The sequence below is a fragment of the Protopterus annectens genome, chromosome 13.part0 (genome assembly GCF_019279795.1).
Source record: "Protopterus annectens isolate FY-2018-M chromosome 13.part0, PAN1.0, whole genome shotgun sequence".
NCBI classification, from domain to species: Eukaryota; Metazoa; Chordata; order Ceratodontiformes; family Protopteridae; genus Protopterus; species Protopterus annectens.
This window is the reverse complement of record NC_056747.1, coordinates 699,817,499-699,841,703: the sequence shown is the minus strand read 5'-3', so window position 1 is coordinate 699,841,703 and position 24,205 is coordinate 699,817,499. Positions and strand designations below refer to the sequence as shown.

General features: G+C 42.7%; 1 protein-coding gene across 1 annotated transcript in view; it reads right to left on the bottom strand.

Annotated features, from left to right (window-relative positions):
* Positions 1 to 24,205, bottom strand: part of SLC46A1 (solute carrier family 46 member 1) — a 145,765-nt gene that overhangs the window by 9,593 nt on the left and 111,967 nt on the right. The window contains exon 2 of the mRNA XM_044054878.1: positions 16,672 to 17,524. Coding sequence (XP_043910813.1) covers positions 16,672 to 17,524 — 853 coding nt within the window. The remainder of the gene's footprint in view (positions 1 to 16,671; positions 17,525 to 24,205) is intronic.

The window sequence follows — 24,205 nt, the reverse complement described above, 5'->3', positions numbered from 1 at the left end:
CTACCTCTCCCAGATACTTGAAGAAGCTAACCTAGTCCACTATTTTCCCTTCTATCTCAATTCCAGCTCCTGATTTCCCCATCTGCTGCCATTACAACTGTTATACATGTACTCAGTTTCATCCCACGTGCCTTCATTTTTGTATTCCACTCCCCTATTCTTTGTTGACTCTGCCTGTAATGCCACATTGTCTGCATATAGCAACTTGATGGACCTGTCTCCTCTGACCTGTTTGCTAATGTAGTCCATCATTAGTATGAACAGCAGTGGGCTGAGAGCTGAACCCTGATGCACATCCACAACCACTCCCCCACTGGTAACCCCTCTGAGACCAAACACTGTTTGTACTTGAGTCACTGGGCCCTTGTACATAGCCTGTGTCAATTCTACCAATGTTTCTGGAACTTCATATCATACAGGACTGCCCAAATCAGCTTTCTTAGGACATTGTCATATGCATTCTCCAAGTCTGTGAATGCCCAGTTGGCCTCTTTCCTCATGTCTAGCTTCTCCTCTACTGTCTGTCTGTCTCACTATAAACATTTAATCAGTTGTGCTGCATCCTGATCTGAATCTGAACTGCTCAACTCTCATATTAATTTCTACTACTCTGTGTATTCATTTATCAGTCACACTCTTCACAATTTTCATGCAGTGTGACAGAAGTTTGATACCTCTATACTCCCCAAATTTGTGGATGACCTCTTTGCTCTTGTACACTGGCATGAGTATGCTTATTCTCCAGTCATATGGGATATGCCCTTCTCTCCATACTGTTATAAGGAGCCATTTCTCCCCTGCCTCAACCAACATCTTGAACATATCTACTGTGACCTCATCTGAGCCTTCTGAGTTTCTTGACTTTATTTCCCTTAGTGCTGTACTTACTTCTTCTAGGATGGGCTCCTCTTCTTCTTTCATCATAGACTGTGTCTGGGGCAGTACAGCTTCTGAGAAGTTTTCTTCATTCAGAAGCTGCTTGAAGTACTCCTTCCTTCTGCCTTTGATGTCCTGTGGACTGGAGAATAGGTTGTTTATGGTATCCCTTATGAAGGGTGTCCGACTGACAATCTTCTTTATCTTTTTGTGTTTGCTTTGCCACCTGATAGAGTTTCTTTGTGCCATCACTGTCAATTTTTAGAGGTTGGCAGAGTGTCTCTGATGTTTTGCTCTTTGCTCTTACAACTCCTCTCTTAGCCTCCATCTTAGCCAACCAGTATTCCTTCTTAGCCTGGTCTCCCACTTTTTCCTGTATTCTTCTTTCTTTTGATGACTTCATGGACTTCTGCATTCCAACAACAACTTTCCTTATTTATCTTGCTGCCATATACATATATATACATGCATATGTATAGGTACATGAGTGTCAGACACCTGATCAACTGTACAGTATGTTGACAGCTATCTAGTTGACACCATTTGGTCGATGCTGATAGATGGTCAGAAGGTGTGTGATACCGACAATCCCTGGTTAGAGGAATAGTCCCATTCCACAAGGTTTCTACGATCTCAGAATTAGTATATACAATTATCAGGGGGTGTGGGGTGCAGGGGAATTTTTACTCTGCAAAAACAGTTACTGTTGGTTTAGTCAACTCCAGTGTAATCCATGGAGCATGCACAGAACCTGCCAATATTTGTGAATTTGATGTTATGATGTCAGTCTACTGGGTGTTGAAGTACTAGCCATTCGATCGGGTGCCCGATACTCACATATAAATATACATATGTATACACACACACACACACACACACACACACACACACTTATATACATATTATACACACAGATCTACAGATATAGATATATGCATGTATGTATTTCTCTCTCTGTAAAAAAAATATATATATATATATATATATATATATATATATATATATATATATATATATATTACATTCTAGTTGTCGAAGGACATCTCAAATGGGAAGAAAACCAGGTCACTAAATTCCTCAAACTGTCAGAAACATCCACAGACATATGTCATAACTTTGACAAAGACACTATATTGTTTGTTATCAGCACACTGTGGGAAAACATGTCTTAAGTTTCACAAGATTGCTTGCACCCATTTTTTGTGTATTGGGCTGTAAACACAGCTAGGTACAATTAGGGCCCCAATAAGCAAACAGTAAGTGTTTTGCTGGATTTCAAAGGAGTAAAGCACTTAGCAAGCACTGTGAGATAGTGTAACACTGTATTATGATACAGAATGTCTGTGACAAATTACTGGTACAGACAGAAATAAATCTGTTTTTAATTCTGGTGCAATTGTTTACTGGCCAACAATGGCAGGTTTAACTGCCTAGTGCAATACTTGGTCTTAACAACAGGGATGTTTAACAATTGTTAAGATCAGGTCTATTGCTACAGAAGCACTTAACTGCTCTGTCTTTTTTGTGATATTGGAACATAATCACAAGGCTCCATGCACAACAACTGTGTTACAAACTGACATGAAGAATTTGTAAGACCAAGTTTTGCAATGTAAGGATTCTGACTGTGAGAAAACGAGCTCTACATGATCAGTGTCTAGAACACAGCCTATAAGATTCAGTGGCTGAAAAGGCTCTGACTGGGACATCTTAACATTTATTGTAATCTGAGGACTAGAACAGTTTGAGTGCAGACTCCTGAAGAAATGCCAACTTGCTTCTCATGGGAGTGGCCAAAGGACAACCAGGACAGGAAACACCTTGAGCCCCTGTAATCTCTGGTGTACTGCAAATGCAGGCATGCATATGGTGAACACAATAAAGTCTGAGTTGAGAATGAACTGCAGAGTCTTTAATTGGTAGTGGAAGGCTAATATTTGGAAGTGTTGATATTTTAAGGATTTTTTGGCAATGTGTCTGCACAGACAAGTGTCATAGATGTCTAAAAAGCATACCCAGTCTCCTTCTGACAGAATGGGAAGGATGTACTGCACCATGACTATCAAAAAGGTTTCTCTTTGGATATACCCCAATGTGGCCCTAAGGTCTGTTATATGTATATACACAAACACACACACACACACATATATATATATATATATATATATATATATATATATATATACATATACACATATATCTATCTATATATATATATATATATATATATATATATATATATATACACATATATATATATATATATATATATATATATATATATATATCTATATGTATGTATGTATGTTGTTTGTCTTTCAGCTTTTTCTGGTTAGGGGTCGCCACAACTGAACTCTGGTCCACTAATGATTGGCAGTTGTTTTTTATGGTGTTGAGTTGCCAGCCCGACACCCAACCTTCAATGAAGGCACACCCATTCAACGCATGTCTTTTGAATGCCCACACACACACACACACACACACACACACACACACACACATACACACACACATATATATATATATATATATATATATATATATATATGCATACATTCCTACACACACACACACACACACACATATGCATATATATATATATATATATATATATATATATATATATATATACACACATACACACACACACACACACACACACACACACACACACACATATACATAAAACTATAAATAACCTGTGTCTGTATTTTGAACTGTCAGCATTCTGAACTGTCGGGTGTTTTGTTACTGTAGTACTATCTGCATTCTGAACTGTCGGGTGTTTTATTACTGTAGTACTATCTACATTCTGAACTGTCGGGTGCTTTGTTAGTGTAGTACTATCTGCATTCTGAACTGTCGGGTGTTTTGTTACTGTAGTACTATCTGCATTCTGAACTGCCGGGTGTTTTGTTACTGTAGTACTATCTGCATTCTGAACTGTCGGGTGTTTTGTTACTGTAGTACTATCTGCGTTTTGAGCTGTCGGTATTTTGAAGTGTAATTTCACATACATATATATACATATACAGATAATGCAGTTACTGGTTACATGCCACATCATTTTTGATCCAGGTAAAGTAGTTGAAATGTGATCAAAAAGATTTTATCTTCCAGTTTTTTTTTTTTAATTTGCAAATACATGAACAGGTAGTTGAGTCACTTCATATGTTTCTAATAAACAGTTTTCAAATATCCAATAAGGTAAGAGAGGAAGGTTATGTACCAAGCTACATTCAGTTAGGTATAATTCCAACTGCATGCACAGCATAAGGAATAAAGCAGACAGCAACATGAATAGTAACATGAATCAAGTGTAGCAAAGGAAAATAGGTGGATTTTAACAATTCAGTTCCAGCCTTTGGCTACATCAGACAGCTGCCCAACTATCTAAAACATCATGCTTAAAATAATTAATGTGATTGCATGAATATGCACTTGTGCTATTAAGTGTAAAAAAAACACTTGTTTGCCACAGCACAGCAAGATGACATTATATAGTGAAAAAACATTGCTTTCTATATACTAAGTAGTCAGTGAATACATTACAGACAGTACAATACTTTCTGTACTTCAGCAATCAGTTAACACATTACAGACAGTACTATACTATCATAACACTCACAATGCTGGGCAGAAATAATCTGTTCGTACTCAATAAAAAATACAAAAAAATACATGAAGGCCTTTAAACATATTAGCTCTATTCCAGTCTAGTGTCACTAGCTCATTCTACCTAATACAGAGAGAACATTTGTGGAGGGCAAGCCACTTAGGTCCTTAATTTTGAATCATCTTCTGTTTCTCCTTTCTCCCTTTCAAAAAAAAAAAAAAAAAAAATACATATATATATATATATATATATATATATATATATATATATATATATATATATAAGCTTTTTTCCTGCCTTTCCTGTAACTAGTTTAGTCCAGATACAGATTTGCTGTAACCAGGACTGTTTGTAAGCTTCTGAACCCCCAAAGCCTTTCTGTGTTTGAGGGAAGCCTTCCAGCTTATCAGTGGGAGTGGTAAGCACTAGGTAGCCTATCTACTACAACAGTGGTTTCTGGCCCAGAAATTGTAGTTTATTGGCTGTTTGGCAGTTTTTCCATCTCTTTCAACTTACTGGCAGTTTTTCCATCACTTAACTTACTGGTTTAAAAGCCCGCATTTGCGCTTGATGTCCTTCAAGAATGCAACTGCAGTCATAACATGTGGGTTGTCCTGCCTCAGGCAGCCCTCGGTCGGCCGGATTCCAAAGTCTGGGTCCGACGTCAGCTGATGTTGCATTTCTCTCTGACGTCAGAGCGGCTGGAGTACATAAGCATCAGCCGACGCCATTTTCTTCAGTCTTTCTTGCCGCCGCGGTGCCCAGCAGAAGCAGTTCGCAAGTGCGGTCGGTCAGCTCCTGTATTCCGATGCCGAGTCATCAAAAGCTAAGTACCCCATTGGGGACCTTTTCTTGCCTCAGCCGATGTCAGAAATTACTGAAAAGTTAACAATTGTCTTTCTTGTGGTAAACAAATACCTCATAAGGATTTCCACTCTTACTGCCTCCTTGCCTGGGCCCAGACCACGGCGTTGTAGCCTGTGCTCGCTTCAACAAGCGCACTCTCAGGCGCTGGGGAGTTCGCTGAAGATTATTTTGGATTTGCTTACACCATGCCGTCGGATCTTCCGACATCGCAAACTCCAAAGCGAAAAGACCGGGACCGACATCCTCGGCCGCCTACCTCCGTGTTCCCTCTGAGACGGTCTCTCCACCACTCTGAACCGAAGACATACCGGACTCGATTCCAGACATTACTCCGACGCCAGTTATAGATTTTCCTCCGGATACGAAACCGAAATGCCCGAGACCATTGCTGTAGACAAGGTCACTCCTGCACATGGAGCTGCCAGGCCCCTATGGCCATGTCTATTACGGCCTACACTAGCTAAGGCAGCCAGCAAAACAAATTACTTAAATCCTACCTCAGCCGACTCCAGAGACACAAATTATGTCCATGGCTGCTGATTTGATTTCCATGATTAGAGGTTCACAGGCCCATCCTGAGAGGATCCCAGCCTCCTCCTGATAAAGGCCCCGGTTGAACCCTCTGATCCTACTCCTTCAGATGAAGATTCTGAGGGCTCTGTCCACTCAGATAGCCAGGAAGAGCTCTTCCAGACCTATGAGGACTCGGATGCAGAAGATTCCATCCCTCGGCCTCCCTCCTGAGGATATTTTTGGGGAAGTTCTGCATACCATGAGGGAACATTTCAAGTGGCAAGGTCAGGAATATTCTGATTCTAGGAAGCTTAGGACTTTCCTTAAGAAGCCTCAGCACAGGCCCTTAGCTATTCCTTCTGTGCTTGATGTTCTGGATGATTTGTATTCTGACTCTAGTGCTACCCCTGATTCTCTTCCTCCTGCTCCAGCCAAGCCAGACAGGTATTACAGGGTCCCAGAAACGCATTCACATTTATTCTGGGCCCATACTGCTGATTTGGAAACTATTTCACAGGGGCCTAAAGGAGCTTCAGCCTCCACCTCAAAATATCCTTTGCCCTCCAACAGGGAAGCTAGGTCATTAGAGATGGGGCAAAAGGTTTACACATCCACTACCTTATCTATGAGAGCTTTAAATTGCCTTTTTCATATGTTACAATATCAGGATTATCTGTTAGAAGATTTACAAAAAACATTAGCCACTCCTGATCCTTTAGACAGGAAGACTTTGCAGGAAGCTGTACATAACACTCAGCAAGTAAGCAATCACTTCCTGCAGTGTGGATATGATGCACTGGAAGCTTCATGTAGGGCAGCTATGACAGGGGCAGTCATTAGACATGCTTGGTTAAAAGATCAACCTCTACCAGATCATGTAAAAGCAAAACTTCTGGATGCACCTTTGGAAAAGAACAAGCTTTTTGGTGCAAATGCTAAGGATGTTAAAGACCATCGAAGAAAAAGCAAAATCAGTTCAGACTGTGAAAGATTTCCTCCAGGTTCAACCCCAGATTCAGTAGGAATTGGCCTTCAAAAACTGGTCCTTTCCTAATCCAGAAAAGTTTCAAAGGGGTAAGAACAGGCGTGGCGAGGAAGAGGCCAATACAGAGACCCTTACAGGGGACGACAATGGCAGCAAGGAAACCAAAGAAGTGGCGGCAGGGTTTCACCTGCCCCACAACCACAATCTCAATGACTTTCCTCTACTACCGCCTACCAGGGAACAACTAGAAGCTCCCTTGGGCGGAAATTATCTCTGTTTGCAGAAAACTGGCACAGACTGACAAAGGACAAATGGATTTTGAACATTATAGACCGAGGGTACAGGTTTCATTTTCATACCTTACCAAGAAAACAAGGCATGCCAAACCTACCACAAAATCAGAGGGCAGAGGCTATCAAGCAAATCACTCTGCTGACTCGAATGAAAGCAATAGAAAGAGTTCCACAACAAGAACAAGACCAGGGTTTTACTCAAGACTGTTCCTTGTTCCAAGAAAAGAATCTCAATGGAGACCAATACTGGACTTGTCCGCATTAAACACCTTTCTCATAGTACCAAAGTTCAAAATGCTGACTCTACAGCAACTCCTTCCCATGCTGGGCAAGGGGTCGTGGCTGATTACTCTGGACCTCAAGGAGGCTTACCTGCATGTCCCTATCAGACACAGCTGCAGAAGATACCTCAGATTTCTTGCAGGGCCAGAGCATTATCAATTCTCAGCATTGCCATTTGGCTTATCTACTGCACCCAGAGTATTTACAAAATGCCTGGCTTCAGTAATTGCTCATTGCAGGCTCCGGGGTATACAAATTTATCCGACTGCCCGGACAAATTGATGTTGACAAAAACCTGGATTATGTCATACGATTACTTCAAGCTCTGGGATACACAGTCAACTTCCAAAAGTCAAGACTGCAGCCATCCCAGCAAATAATCTTCTTAGGAGCCAAACTAGACACAGCCTCTCAGATGGCTTACCTGACAGAAGACAAGCAAGAGAAGTTAACTCATTACTTCAAAGGTTTAGCAAAACTCACCCAGATGACTGCAAGGAGATTCCTACAGGCCCTGGGTTACATGGCATCCTGCATTCTCCTGGTTCCATTAGCAAGACTACACATGAGAAAGCTTCAATGGTACCTAAAAGCATTTGGTCTCAACACAGCAGCAACTTGGAGACAATCATACCACTCATTCCATGCCTACAAAGGAATTCCTATGGTGGGCCTCGGTGAGCCAGGCAAACACAGGTATGTCATTCAAAACCACAGATAACACAGACCATGACTACAGGCCTCAGACCTTGGATGGGGCACATGGAAGGCAGGTGTATACAAGGACAATGGTCTCCAAAGGAAACACATCTGCATATAAACCAAAAGGAAATGCTGGCAGTAATGCATGCCATCGAGGCTTTTCAATACCAACTCCAGCAAGGCCATTTAATGATACGGACAGACAACACCACTGTGATGTGGTACATAAACAAGCAGGGGGGCACCCACTCTTACCCTTTGCAGACTGACAATGCAGCTTTGGGAGAAATCACTGAACCTAAACATCCAGTTACAATCCCAGTTTGTTCCAGGAAAAGACAATGTGTTGGCAGACAGCCTAAGCAGGAACTTCACAGATCCACACGAGTGGAGGTTACATCCCTTCAGACAACTCACTTGACATGGGGCAAGCCAGAAGTGGACCTATTTGCCTCTCACCTCAACCATCTTCTACCAAAATTTTGCACAAGGACATACCATCCAAAAGCTTGGAAAATAGATGCCCTCTCATTCAACTGGAACTCCCTAGCAATCTATGCATTCCCACCTCTGCCACTGATGACCTCAGTATTACTTAAGATCAAAGCAGAGAAGCCCAAGGGAATCATAATAGCTCCGGACTGGCCAAGACAACACTGGTACCCACTACTATGGAGCATATGCCACACCAGGAGGTGGGCCCTTCCCCAGCGGCCTCTACTTTTGACTCAACACAATTTCGAAACACTGCATCCAAATCTTCTGACACTGCAGCTAACAGCCTGGGAGATCCCATAAATAACTTCAGCTTATCTCTCCATGGAAGTTCAGCGGATACTAACAGAGGCTCGAAGACCATCCACCAGAAAGGTTTACTTAGCAAAGTGGAAAAGATTCAGCAATTGGAATACCAGCAAGGGACATGATGCATCATTGTTAAACATCCCACTCATCTTGGAATATTTGGCAGATATGCTAAAGAACGGCCTCTCATATTCTTCCATAAAAGATACATGCATCTGCTATTTCAGCTAGATACAACACTGATCCTCCTGTTTTTCTCACCCTTACTAAGACAATTCCTCAGGGAATCAAGAACATTAAGCCGCCAAGAAGGCCCCAGTGCCAGCCTGGGACCTCAATTTTGTCTTAGAAAAACTGACTCTACCTCCATTTGAGCCAGCAGCTTCAGTTGACTTGCAATTTCTCTCATGGAAGACAGCTTTCCTGTTGGCAATTACCTCAGCAAGAAGGGTTTGAGCTTCAGGCCCTAATGGCAATACCACCCTTTATCATTTTTCATAGAGACAGGGTTTCATTAAGGACCAACCCTACTTTTATGCCAAAGGTGGTTTCTAGGGTTTCTTTAAATCAAGCCATCTGCCTGCTTTCTTCCCCAATCCTGAGAATAAGGGGAAAGACTGTTGCATACCTTGGACATTCACAGACAACCGATACTACCTGGACAGAACAAAGGCCAGTAGGAAGTCTGAACAACCCTGGCAGTCCAAGGAAAAGCAATTTCAAAACAGACTATTTCTAAATGGATTGGACATTGCATCAGATTCTGTTATTCCTTTCATGGAAAGACTGCTCCAGCTGATGTCAGACCACATTCCACCAGAGCTACAGCCACCTCTACAGCATTCTTAAGAGGGGTGCCTACCAAGGACATTCTAGAAGCTGCTACATGGAGCTCCGTGCATACACTCTCCAAACACTACAATCTCCCTCTATACTCCAGATCCAGAGCAGGCTTTGCTTCGGCAGTCCTGCAGGGTTTGATTGCCACACCATCTCTTTCCTAGAGCATACCTCCTCCCCCAGCTAAGCTTTGGTATTCTACCCACATGTTATGACTGCAGTTGCATTCTTGAAGGACATAGTACAGTTTTGTACCTACCATAAATGTAGATGTCCGATAGACATGCAAATCCCTGTTACTCTTAGCTGGGGATATCTGTTATGGTGTATTTGTTTTATTGCTCATTTATTTGTTTGGAATCCTGTTTTTGTCTTCCAATTTGATTACAGCCTTCCTTGGAGGGCACCTGGCATCTGGGGCAAGAAACACTGAAGAAAATGGCGTCGGCTGATGCTTATGTCTCTGATGTCAGAGAGAAATGCGACATCAGCCGACGTCGGACCCAGACTTTGGAATCCGGCCGACCGAGGGCTGCCTGAGGCAGGACAACCCACATGTTATGACTGCAGTTGCATGTCTATCGGACATCTACATTTATGGTAGGTACAAAACTGTACTTTTCCCATCTTTCCTGTAACTAGTCTAGTCCAGATATAGATTTGCTGTATCCAGGACTGTTTGTAAGCTTCTGAGCCCTCCAAGCCTTTCTGTGTTGGAGAGAAGCCTTTTAGCTTATCAGTGGGAGTGGTAAGCACTAGGTAGCCTTCTAGCTTATCAGTGGGAGTGGTAAGCACTAGGTAGCCTATCTACCACAAGAGTGGCTTCTGGCCCAGAAATTGTAGTTTATTGGCTGTTTGGGCAGTTTTTGCATCTCTTTCAACTTTCTGGTTTAAAAGCCCACACTTGCACTTGTTTTCCACAAGATCCAGGTACAGATTCTTAGTTTTAGCACTTGAATTTACATATTCGTGCTCAGCACTTGTTCAACACTTGTTGTTAGCACTAAATAAGTTACAAATTACTACAGCACTCATCCTTCCTCTTTGCCTAGAGGAAAACAGTTTTTATACTTACTTTCCTCACTTGCTTAGAGGAAAAACTGCTCTTATACTTACTTTCCTCACTTGTCTAGAAGAAAGCAGTTTTTTTATTCAGGCATGTTCAAGGGTCAGCTCCCAGTGTTCTCTCCTGTCTATCTGATGAATCTGGGCATCTTGAGGCAATGTAGTAATTGCCTCATGTACACAGACAACCCTCTCCTCCTACCACCCATCACCACAACCTGTGAGAGATGCACTTATCTAGCTAAACTGGAGATAAAGCTCTCTCCCACCAAGACTGAACTTGACAGTCAAGAGAAGAAGGTAAACACTTGCACCACACCACATTCATCACATAGTCCCACTAAACCTACACCACCAAAATCCACACACAGAAACACAAAAACATTAGCAGAGGCTCTCAATAATAATCTGCTCAAGCAACAGAGACCCCCAAAGCAGGAAAGTAAGCAACCTCCACCTCCCAACACAACCCAAATGACACATAGCCCACAGACTCAGTGTGCTAGTGTACTAATAAACCACAGTCCATAAGGCAAACCAACGTACCCAACACACTAGTCATATGTGACTCTATAGTCAGGCACACTGATGTCCCACTCACCAGGCTAAACAAGGACAAGGTTACTGTCAGCTGCCTGTCAGGTGCCAGGATCCACCACATAACCCATGCACACAGGTCACTCCACAACAAGTACAAATATGACTCCGTCAATGACCATGTTGGTGTGAATGACGTGAGACATACCTCCCTGGACTACATGAAAAGAGACATGGAAGAGCTCTCCGATCTTGTAGCCCAGGCAGGTATGACCCTAGCCCTGAGTAGCATTCTGCAATCACCCAGAATGATACTGCAGTACAAGGACAAAATGACTTGACTTCAACAATTGGCTAAGCTTTTGGTGTCATTCTAAGGGGATCCAGTATCTGTCTGCTTGAGACGACATGGTCGACAGACCACAATGCTTTGCCAGAGATACCCTGCACCTGTGGCCGCTGGGATTCTGGATACTGGCTAAGGCTCTTGCCGCCCCTATAGTGCCTTTTTAGGCAAGGTTCAAATGACAAATTCACCACCGTAACAGGAACAGGCAAGCAAAAACTGAGGGTAATGCTACTCAATGCTAGAAATCTAAATCTCAAAATGCACTCACTCGAGGCACTCCTTAAAATGGAGAACATCGATATCTGTGCAGTGACTGACACCTGGTTCAAGGCTCTAGTGAGCACTCCTGCATTACCAGGCTATAACTCATACCACACTTTTTGGCCATCTAACCTGGACTAGAACACCAAAGGCGGAGGTGTGCCCATATTCATTAAGTATATCCACACCTCCAGGCTTGTTGTGCATCATAATGTATCTGAGGTTATCCAAGTGCAACTAACTCTGGGCAAAACTGCAAACCAAATTGTAGCTTGCTACAGCTCCCCCACCATGCCCCAGGATTCCCACTCCTCTTTTCCTGATATACTGGAAAATATTATGGCTCAACCAAACCCTAATAATAGGCGATTTCATCTACCCCACCATTAACTGGGAAAACTACTCATGTACCAACTCCTTCGCTCAACGCTTTGTGGAATTCATAATTCCAATGCCCTGGATCAACTTATACACACCCCCACCAGGGCCAACAATATCCTAGACCTAGTCATTACCAACATGAGTGGCCAGTGTTCCACATCTGAAATCAACTCCTCGTTGGTCGGATCTGACCATAAGGTAATCACCCTAGATATCCACATCCTGCCCCACCCACCATTAAGGAAACCACGGCAAAAAATTTCTCCAAAGCTAACTTCATAACTTCATGCTTCTTAAGACAGAAATGGGGAACTTCATGACACCCATGCAGATGGACAATACAGTTACAGCTGCTGAATCCTACACAAATGCACTCTATAAGCACTTACATGAGTGCATGGATCGTGCTATCCCAAACAGAACCAATATGCTATCCTCCAAAAAAAGGAAGCCAATCTGGTGGTCCCCTGCCATAAAAAAACCCTACAACAGAAGGAAGAAACTGTTGCAAAAGTGAGTAAAATCCCATGAGTGGAGGAGCTCCCTGGTCAGCCTCATTAAGAAGCTGAGATCCCTTATAAGATCCTCCAAAGCTAGCTATGAAAACAAAATCACCACTGATTCTAAGGGGAACCACAAAGCATTCCATAGCTATGTCAATAATCTCAATGGCAACACCCAGATCTGCACTGAGTTATAGCACAAAGGCACAAAAATTACAGAACCAACTGATATTGCCAACATCCTGGCAGATAGGTTCAGTGCTAACTTTACCCCCCTCTCTCCCTCTAAAGGGCCCATATCTATACAGGAAGAATGCAGAGTCCCTGTAATCACATCTATGCAGGTAAAGGCTACACTCTGTAATACCAAAAACACAGCATCCATGGGAATGGATAACATCCCAGGCTGCGTTTTACATGAACTTCAGAACGAACTGTCTCCCCACCTAAGCACCATGTTCAATCATAGTCGCATGTCAGGCTTTGTGCCCACTGAATGGTACACAGCAACACTTATCCCACTCCCCAAAGGGGGAGCCACCACTGATCCTGGGAACTATCGCCCCATTAACCTGACGAGCCTGGTCTGCAAGGCCATGGAACTTATCATCATGGAACTCATAAACAAAGACATTGGTAACCTCCAACCTCTGGACCCCACCCAATTTGGGTTTGTGAAAGGCAGATCATGCCTTCTGAACCTGATTGACTTCTTTGAGGCAGTCACCAAAGCTGTAGACGAGGGTAAGGTGGTTCACACAGCCTATCTTGACCTCGCCAAGACTTTCAACACCATCCCCCATTCTGGAATTATAGCTAAACTCCCTAAACTAGGTATAAATCCCTACATCACAAGATGGGTTGCCAACTGGCTCACTGACAGAACCCATACTGTAAAAGTTGCAGACTCCAAATCTGACTTCAAACCAGTGACAAGTTGAGTACCACAGGGTTCAGTCTTGGGACTTCTCCTGTTTGGTATCTACTTCTCTGAAGTACAGGTTAACACAGAAGGTCTCTGGCTAACGATGACTGCAAACTAGGAGCCATAGTCAAGTCCCCAAATGATGTGCACATCCTGCAGAAGGGCCTCACTGAGACAGATGCCTGGTGTCAGAGACATGGCCTCAAGCTCAATGCCAAAAAGTGCATTATCATCCCCTTTGGTAAAAACTCTGTACCTATGAACTACCACATAAACAGCAGTCTACTTATTGCCAAATGTGTGATAAGAGACCTTGGGACCCAGGTGGACAGTAGTCTCTCCTTTGATAATCACATCACCACAGTAGTCAGGAAATCCTTCTATGCGGCACACCTCATTACAAAAGGGTTCTCGTCCAGGAAAAAAGAGGTCATTGTTCCCCTCTACTCAGCACTTATTAGACCCATTATAGAGTACAATGCCCCATTTGGAATGTACCTCACAAGACATCTGCAGCAGCTGGAAAGGCCACAGAAGTACCTCACAAAGAGGATTACAGGTCTCAAACAGATGCCCTACACTGACCGTCTCAAAAAACTCCAGCTTTATTCTGTAGCATATTGCCTACTCCAAGGAGATCTTTGCCTAACATATAAAGCTATGTTAAACCCAGAGCTGTTGGACATGCCACACCTTAGGAAATCCCAATCCCTCCGAGCTACATGTTCTAGGGACCTAAACCTTGTCACCACAATAAACAGGACAAGCTGGAGGGATACATTCTTGTCCCAGAGACTTCCTATACTCTGGAACAAGCTACCCTTCTATGTCAAGCAAAGCTCCTCATTAGCACTCTTCAAGAAAAATCTTGATGAGTGGATGGGAAATAGGAAATACACCGGGGATCACTTCTGTGGCTCTGCTCAACAGGGGCACAGGAAATTAACTTTCTTGGATGGCGTAAACCAGGGAACCTTATTGGCTAGGCTTACTTAGGCCCTTGGGCCAATAGCCTAGTACCTACCTGTGAACCTATGAACATTGTTAATAAGGTAGCATGATTACAGTGAATGTGCAGACTGAAAATGAAATTATTCACATCAAATCTGAGATCTTAATAACCAATGAGACAGAAAGAGAAATGCATTTATTATTTGTAGTATTATAACTCCTGCTGCCATGTGAAGGCAAAATACACATTCTCTTTTACATATATTTGTATAAAGGAGGCATACAACATTCTACATACACTTTTTTCTGAGAAATTCAACAATGTCATTCATCAGTTACAGACATCAGAAGATAGTAGTAACTGAACAATATGTATGTAAACCAATATATAGCCTGCTTACAGACAGGATTAATTTGAAAACTCCCTTTTATGGTTGCAGTGGGCAACAGTCAAATGATACTATACTGTTGTCTTTGTAGTGGGTAGCATATGGAAATGTGCATTTTAAATGTTTGCTTGAGTGTTAGAACACACTGAAAACAAGAAGTTTTGGTTGCAATCTTAGACTGCATCTGTGTGTGCTCATCGGGTCTATATTGAATTCTTGAAAGCCGACAATGTTGAACCTGACATTGTCGGCACAAGAATAGCGAAACTGCAGAATGTCGAAGAAGTAAATGGAAATCTCCGTAAGGGGAGATTTCCATTTACTTCAATGTAGTACGGCCTCGGAGTTGGTATATTTAAGTGGGGTGTGCGGTGCATCCCCGTGACGGGGTGCAGGGGCTTGCCCCTGCCTACACCATTTAGTTTTTTTTTTGTTTGTTTTAATTTTCTTTTTGGAACGTTCGATGTTTTAACAGTTTGATCACTAAGGGTCGACCTTTAGTGATCCAGACTGTTAAACATTCAGTGTTCCAATATAGACCCTGCACATCACCACAGTATCCCGCATCAGATCTATGCATGTTCTTCATATATTGTCCACTAACCACACAAGTCTATCATCCCAAATATAGGTCAAAGGTCATACAAATTACCTCTTTGAGTCATAGGTTCATAGGTGTGTACTAGGCTATCAGCCCACCGACTCCCAATATGATTCTGACAATTCCTATAGGTTTTTACTAATGCCCCCCCATCTTCCCTTTTGTTTTTGTGTTCTTAATGCCATTGCAACATGTCATTTTGCTTACTGGGTTCCCAGTTACGGTCCCTATTTTTTTATTTACTGGGTTGGGGGAGGGGCTGATCCAGGAAGGTATTCATTCATCACCAAATTCTCTAACATTAGTGTGGGTTACATCGGATAGCTGCAAGCTTTAGTTAAGTTCTAGCCTTTCAGTAAGGGGAGTCCCATTCTATATCTGCAAGCATCTACATAGGACACCCACTTTTAAAGTACATGGATACAGCTTTGCATCAGGTTTCAAACTTAACAGCTCAGTTTAAACTTTGCTATTTGTCCTACTACTGCACTTGGCTGCTTAGAAAAGTTCATCTCTAAAGCATATAAAGTAATACAATGACAATCCAGTGTTGTTCCATGCTCACACACTTTTAATTTTCTGTCTGGAACAGGTATTCATTTGAATAAGCATCCATCTAGCATATGTTGAAAGCTTCAGTAATGCTAGTCTTGCATAGCTTTACTGCTAGTTCATGTTACAGACACCCTCTCAGTTATGAAATGCCAGCTAATGTTTATCTGATCCTCTCCTACTTGAGTCATTATACATCCTTAAATTCTATTTGCATTTTTCATGTTGAACTTCAATCCATACACTTAGTTAATACTCAAAAGGTCTACTTCTTCAAGTCTTTTCCACACATAAACAGTGCTATACCTGTACCATGGCCCTGTAAGTGTTCATATTTAAATTTAAAGTTATTGTTTATTAAAATACTGTGTTTTGTTACCTGTGAACATCAGAGCAGTTGTAGTAGCAAAAGAAAATACCACCAATCCCACGATACTGGACAGAAGGCCAATCTCTGCAACCCATGTATCTTCCAGGCACATTTGGAGACCCCGCAGTCCCAATAAACTGCTCAGATAAGAAAGGTGTTCCATTGCTGAACCATAGCCAATCAACTCTGAAGTCCAGCACAATGGTGAGGCCAGTTCATAAATTACAACAACATCCTTCATTCCAAAATGGGCAGTAACAACAACAAAAAAACACAAGGAAAGAAGCCACAATTTCATTCTACGCCCATCTTCCCCAGGCGTGCTATACAGCCTGAACAATGATCGATAATGTTCAGTTGTAAAAAGCTTAGCAGTTCTAGCTGACACCACCGATTCTTTGACACAGAAAACTGAGTAAAAAATAGCAGCAATGTTTACTGCAAATGCCAACCAAAATGGATTAAGGTAGCCTTGAGTTTTGCGCCATTGTCCACCAATAATGTTGGCTAACATACCAGCTACACCAAGGCAGGACTCTAAAATTGCCACACGGAAAGTCCTGGACCTTTTGTCACTGATGTCTGCAATGTATGAAAAGCAGCTTGCAAGGATAGCATTAAAATCTCCTAAAAGACCACTCAGAATTCGACCAATGAGAAAATAGCCAACGTGGAACTTCTTGTACATCACGATAAGATAAACAACAGTTTGTAGAGTCAGGCCAATTGATGGAAAAATTAACAATGGTCGACGTCCAACATGGTCACTCCAGGGTCCCAGAAGGGTAACAGAGAAAAGACTAGCTATTATTCCTCCTACATTGATGTAAAGATTCCAGTGAGATGTCAATGTTTGCACCTCCTTGGAAAGATGAAAAAAAACATTATCACAGTTAATGCATATTAAGCTTTAATATAGTTACATGTATATTGCAGTGCAGTGACATATTTATTCAAACCACATTGTAACCTTCTTCTTCACCTTTGTACATAGCCACACTGGCTCCATTTATCTGGATAATCTTAAGGAAGTAGGTTAAAAGGTTGTGGGAAGCGAAAGACACAGCAGTATGAGAACCACAGCTATACAAGGTAGCATGTTTGTAATAACTAAAAGACTATACCAGTTTTGTATTTGCCATTAGCACCAGCAAAGCTGGTACACAGTACATGAGGGTGAATTAATGACTATACAAGGCAGGATGAGTACTAAGTCTCCAACACAAAATGACTTTTTTGTCACACAGAAATGGACAAGCAACCAAGCATTTTCACATTCAAAATCCGTACACTTTATATTATTCCAGCTTACTTTCACTGAAGCAGTTCATGGAGTTTTGCCCACGACAATCCCTTTCTTAGTCAGCAAAATTCAGTGAAATACCTACAGACACATCCACCACAGCAGCCCTCGAGGCAGAAAGTTTCTACTATAGATACATGATTTACAGGCAAGTGATTTAAACTGCAGCTGGTTTAATTTTTACCCAGTCTAACAGTAACTAAAACTAAAATAGTTCCCACAGTGCTGAGCAGCATTACAGCTCTTGTTTTAGATTCACGGCCTTTCACCACTCTTTACAGTATGTCAGTCTGGAAAATGACAACATGATGTGGTAAACAATAAGCAACACAAGCCTGTGTCACATTCACTGAGCAGTCATAGCACGCTCAGCCAGTGTTACTTCCATTCAATAGCAACGAAGGGAAAAGGGACTTCCGAATGAAGAAAAAAATGTGCTGTCTCATAATATTTAATTAAACTGCGCAAAGCAGTCCATTGTTTCCTTCACTAAGTCTGTGACATTGCCTCTTAAATGTGAGATGTGACAGACTTGTAACTGAATATGACCTGTAGCTGAATGCTCCAAAATGGGGCAAGGCTACCACATAAAGTAGATGAAATCTGTATGTACTCCATGAAGAAATGTATTCAGAACTGGTTTACTGACTGCATAGGCAGCAACAACCTGTGACCGTCTCTGTGAGACACTCAAGCAGAACTGTAATCACACTACTTCTTGAACTGACCTAGGCAAGTCCATAGTTAACATATATCTAGCACAGTTTTTCACTTGATAAGCTTATTTGGATTCATTTAAGTATTTACTTATTTATTGGTTGAATTCATTCATTCATGAAATATTGACTGTTTGCCCACTTCACATAGTTGCCAACTGTCCATAAATTTATGGATAGTCCATAAAAAAATTTAACATTTTGATGTGCGCATAAATTCATAAAAATATTTGTCATCTGTTAAAAACAGCAATAACACCAGGGTCAATGGGGAAAGGTATGTCAACATACTTTGCAAATGGATCACCACTGGTATACTAATTGAGAAGGGTACTGTCAATGTATGGATGTTCTGGCTACACTTACAAGTTTTTTAAAGCCATTACCTGTTAAACAGACCACTGAATGTTATTTTCCTAACAGTGGTGTGCCAACTGTGGGATCTGACACATATGTGTATAGGCTCGGGCTGGCTCCATAAGAGTTTGACTGTGGTTCTGGTTTCAGGCTGAGGAAACAGTCTGCAAACTACTAGTGGAGGTTTTTTTTATTCTAGTCCTTTCCTTCCATTGTCTTGACTTTAGCTAGTAGATTCATAGATATCTACTAGGCATGCAGTCCAGGAGACCATTGAAGAGTCTAGCTCACTTTTCCCCAAATGCCCAAAAGCATTGTCTGGTTAAATGATTTACTCAAGATCACACAGTAGGTAATTGAAGGCTAAGGGAAATCAAGCTCTGTGTCATAGGAAACAGCTACACTACATTAACTGCTAGACATTAAACATCATTTGTCAGAAGTGGTATTTGAAGCCACACCTCAAGGAGAGGCTGCAACCTGAATGCAACACCTTTGACCACTCAACCATTCCACCAACTGCAGTAGAACAGCACAAAAAATCTAAATCTACTTCTATGTATATACTGACACAGCTTTTACTTAACTTGTAAAGTAGTAAGAAGAGTCTGAATCTAATTCTATGCACACATTAATGTGGGTCTTATCTTGTAATATTTACTAATAAGAAAGGTGTCACTCCTTTCCATTATCTTGGCTTTAGCAAGAAGAGTATTAATATGGGTCTTATGAAAATTTTCTAATGCAAAGAAATGCTTCACTGGCAAGTTTGTACAGTGAACATTCTAGATGGGTCGTTCTTGTAATTTTTACTGAATGGTTTGTCTGTGTGACTATTCTACCTTTGGGTTTGGATCTTTTGTTAAAACAGGTGATGCGGTTGAGTAACGTTAAAGACATGCAGGTAGGTGTGAGCGTGAATGGGTGTGCCTTCTTTGAAGGTTGGGCGTCGGGCTGGCAACTCGGCACTGTAAAAATCCACTGTCAATCATTAGTGGACCGGAGTTCCGCTGTGGCGACCCCTAACTGGGAAAAGCCGAATGTTAAAACAGGTGATGGAGCAGAAATGATTTATTCAACTAATGCACACGCGCATACACACACACACATACACTACATTAATTTTCTTGTGTGTGCTTGTTAGTGTAAGCTTGCAGGTGGATTTATTTGTTTGTTCTTACATTTACTTGTTTGCTTGCTCATCTATCGCTCTATCTTTATTTATTTACTTATATATTTAGATATCATTAATTTAATCATGTATTTTGTAGCTGTCATTTGTTACTTGGGTGGGCAAAATTATCCTTTTCAACCATAACAACAGTCATCCCACATATGAATTTATAATGCTACATTTAGTCACCCCACAGCAAGAGGTTCTATGGTTCAATTCTTGGCTGGGGTGCCTTCTGTGTGGGGTCTACATGTCATTCCTGTGTTTGTGTGGGTTTCCTCTGGGTGCTCTGGTTTCCTCCCATATTCTAAAGACATGCAGTAGGTGGATTGGACACTCTGGCCATAGATGTGAGTGTACATGCGACTGTGTGGTAGGGAAGGGTAGCCACCCAGCAGTGTGAACCTTTGTTCTACATGATTGTCACTGTTGAAATGACACCCCAATCCCATGTGCAAAAATGGGAAAAGAAGTTGTGGAGGATGGATGAATGGATTTAATACAAATCTACAAAGTAACATTGTCCATTATTCAAATTATTTGCCTCAGCTTACTAAATAAGTACAGATGTTTCACGACCATTTTTGTTCCTTATGCTGTGACTGCCTTGTGTTTAGTGGCTCTGTTCTTGAGATTTACTAGTAAACCATACTGTACTGTATCAGTCTTCAGCAGGGAAATATATGTTTACTATCTATAAAATAGAATAAACATTTCCCCTACCCCCAGCACAGCGGTCAGGACAGTATAATCCTTGTTCCACCTTCCTATGTTCCTTTGTCCAGCCAGAGTTCTGGAAACAAGAAGTTATGTACTCACCATAACGTTCGATGTATGTAGTCCATCTCGCCTCACATTCTTACCCGTGGGTTCAGAGCCGAATATCGGCTCCGACTCGGCCAAACTTTTCTAGCTCGAAGTCTTCTATTGGCTGGGATAAGCAGGTATCCCATGCTGCACTGCTCCATATCCTCAGATCTAGTTTGCCGCGAACATTCATTCATACCCATGCATACATAACATCCAGGTAAAAAGAATAAGCTAAGAGTAAAGGGAATGCTGTAAATAGAAAAAACCTAACCTCCAGATCCTCCAGGAAGGGGGAAGGTGGGAGGGCAAGTAAGAATGTGAGGCGAGATGGACTACATACATCGAAAGTTATGGTGAGTACATAACTTCTTGATGTTATGTAGTCCAATCTCGCCTACATTCTTACCCATGGGACAGTGTCCCTAGCACCTACATCCTGGGTGGCTCATAGGAAAATACTCCTGACTACTGTGGAACCTAAGGAAGACCTGCCCCTAGACACCACGTCCAATTTGTAATGAGTAACAAATGTGTGAGGAGAAGCCCAAGTAGCTGCAGCACATATATCATCCTTCAACAATCTGGCTTGATAGGCTGTGGATGTAGAAACAGCCCGAGTAGAGTGAGCCTTGACCGGAAACAGCAGGTCTTTTACTCCTGCGGAGTAGGCGAAAGAGATGCAACTGGATATCCATCTGGATAGGGTGATTTTTGAGACAGGGGACCCAACTTTGTTTTCCAAAAAGGAGACAAATAGTTGATCAGACTTTCGGATATCTTTTGTCTGGTGCAGATAGATTGTGGGTCCAGAATCCAAGGAGTGTCCACAATGTAGGGTTGGAGAAAGGGGAACCAGACTTGACAAGGCCAGTGTGGAGTAATCAGAATCATTCTGCTTCCCAAGGATTTGGCTTTCTGAATCACTTTTGACAGCAAGGGAAATGGAGAGAAAGCATAAAGTAGACCGGGGGACCAATCGTGAGCTGGAGTGTCCCTGGGTGACTCCCCCTGTGGGGGGGATCAGCGCGAAGTAGCTGCTGCATTTGGCATTGAGGGGGCTGGCGAAAAGGTCGTAGCAAGGCTGACCCCATCTGCTGAAGATTCGTTCTGCAACTAGACGATTCAGGGACCACTCGTAAGGCATCAGAATAGCTCTGCTTAGCCTGTCCACTATCACGTTGGACTTCTCCTGAATGTGCATTGCCACCAGAAACCATTGGGAAGATATTGCCCACTGCCACACTCACATGGCCTCTCTGCACAGGGGGTAAGATCTGGTTTCGCCTTGCTTGTTCAGATGCCACACTACTGACATGTTGTCTGAGTGTATTGCAATTGTCCCTAGAGGCAGAGAGCTCTGAAGTGCCTGCAACGCAAATAGCACTGCTCTCATCTCTAGGACGTTGATATGCCAATGTACCTCGTGATCTTGCCACTTGCCTTGGACTATCCTGCCAAGATAATGCCCTCCCCACCCCATCTGGGAGGCATCCGTGGTCACTGTGGCAACCGGGATGGGTGGAACGAAGGATTTTCCCCTGTCCAGATTGTTGGTGCATAGCCACCAACTGAGGTCCTGTTTGCATCTGTCCGTGAGCAAAATGGGGTGAGAAAGTGGAAATTTTTGGAGAGACCACTGGACAAAGAGGAGCCATTGAAGAAGTCTCATGTGCAACCTCCCTAGAGGGACCAACATAATTGTTGCTGCCATGGTCCCCAAGAGTTGGAGAACCCATCTTGCCTTCACGTTCCTCAGGGGCATCAAAGCATGTATCTGTTGCTGTAAGACTTTGATCCTTTCCTGTGGTAAAAATGCTCGCATTCGAACAGTGTCTAATTCTGCACCTATAAAGGTGACACGCTGTGAGGGCAACAAGGCAGATTTTTCCAAATTTAGTGTCATGCCCAACTGTTGACAGAGAGTGATGGTAGCATCCCTGGTTTGGATTAGGAGATGCCTGGTGGGGGCAGTAAGGAGCCAGTCGTCCAGATATGGAAACACTTGGAATCCTTGATGTCTCAAGTGAGCCGTCACCACTGCCATACACTTGGTGAACACCCTGGGGGCTGTGGTGAGACCAAAGGGCAGGGCTCAAAACTGGAAATGACTGGCTCCCAGCCAGATGTGTAGGTGACTCCTGGATCCCCTGTCCATTTTGACATGGTAGTAAGCATCCTTGAGGTCGATGGAGCACATCCATACCTTCTCTCCCAACAATGGGAGAATTGATTGTAGTGTGACCATACAGAACTTGGACTTCTGTACATAGTTGTTCAGTCGGTTGAGATCTAATATGGGTCTCAGGTCCCCTGTTCTTTTCGGCACCAAAAAGAATCTTGAGTAAGTCCCTGATCCGACTTGGTCTGAGGGGACACACTGGATGGCTCCCTTTTCCAGCAGCTTTGAAACCTCTGAGGCTGCTTGATCCCTTTGACTGGGTCCAGGATTTTTCTGACCGAAGGGGGGTCTGACATAAACGGAATGGTATACCCTCCTGAAATTATTCGTAATACCCATCGGTCCTGGGTGGTTCTTTTCCTGGCTTCTGGATATAACAATATTCAACCCCCGAATGGCTCCGGATAAGCACAGTCAGGCATTCCCTCAGGAACGAGAGTAGGGAGAGCCGCGAAAGGAATCGTGGTCTTCCGAATTGCGGGGGCCCCCTCTGCCTCTAGGGTGGTGTCTCCCTGAATAACTTCCTCTCCCTCTGCCTCTGGAGGGGGACTCACCTTGTGCGGCTGGAAAAAACCTCTGTGATTTTTTTGAACCACATCTTCCCACCCCACTGGGCCTTGGGGTAAGGCCTAGAGGGAAGGGAAAAACAGACCCCTACAGCAGACAGTGTCTTTCCCTCTTTCTCGCACCTGTTGAGGGTGTCTTTCACTTTGGTTCCAAACAAAGAGGAACCATCAAAGGGGGCGTCAGTGAAAGAAGACTTGAAGGCCTTCGCGAAATGACAAAGGCACATCCAGGCTTGCCTTCTAAGGGCGACTCCTGAGCTTGCTCCATCAGCTGCATATGAAATGAGACACATGGAAGAGTTGACAATGGAGTTGAAGGTAGACACCTGGGCGTTAACTGTCTGGGCCACTGCCTCAGGAACGTTACCTGCAAGAGTATCTCCTAACTCCTTGAGGAGATCTCTCTGGAGCCAAGTAAAATGAGACAGGTAGTCCAGC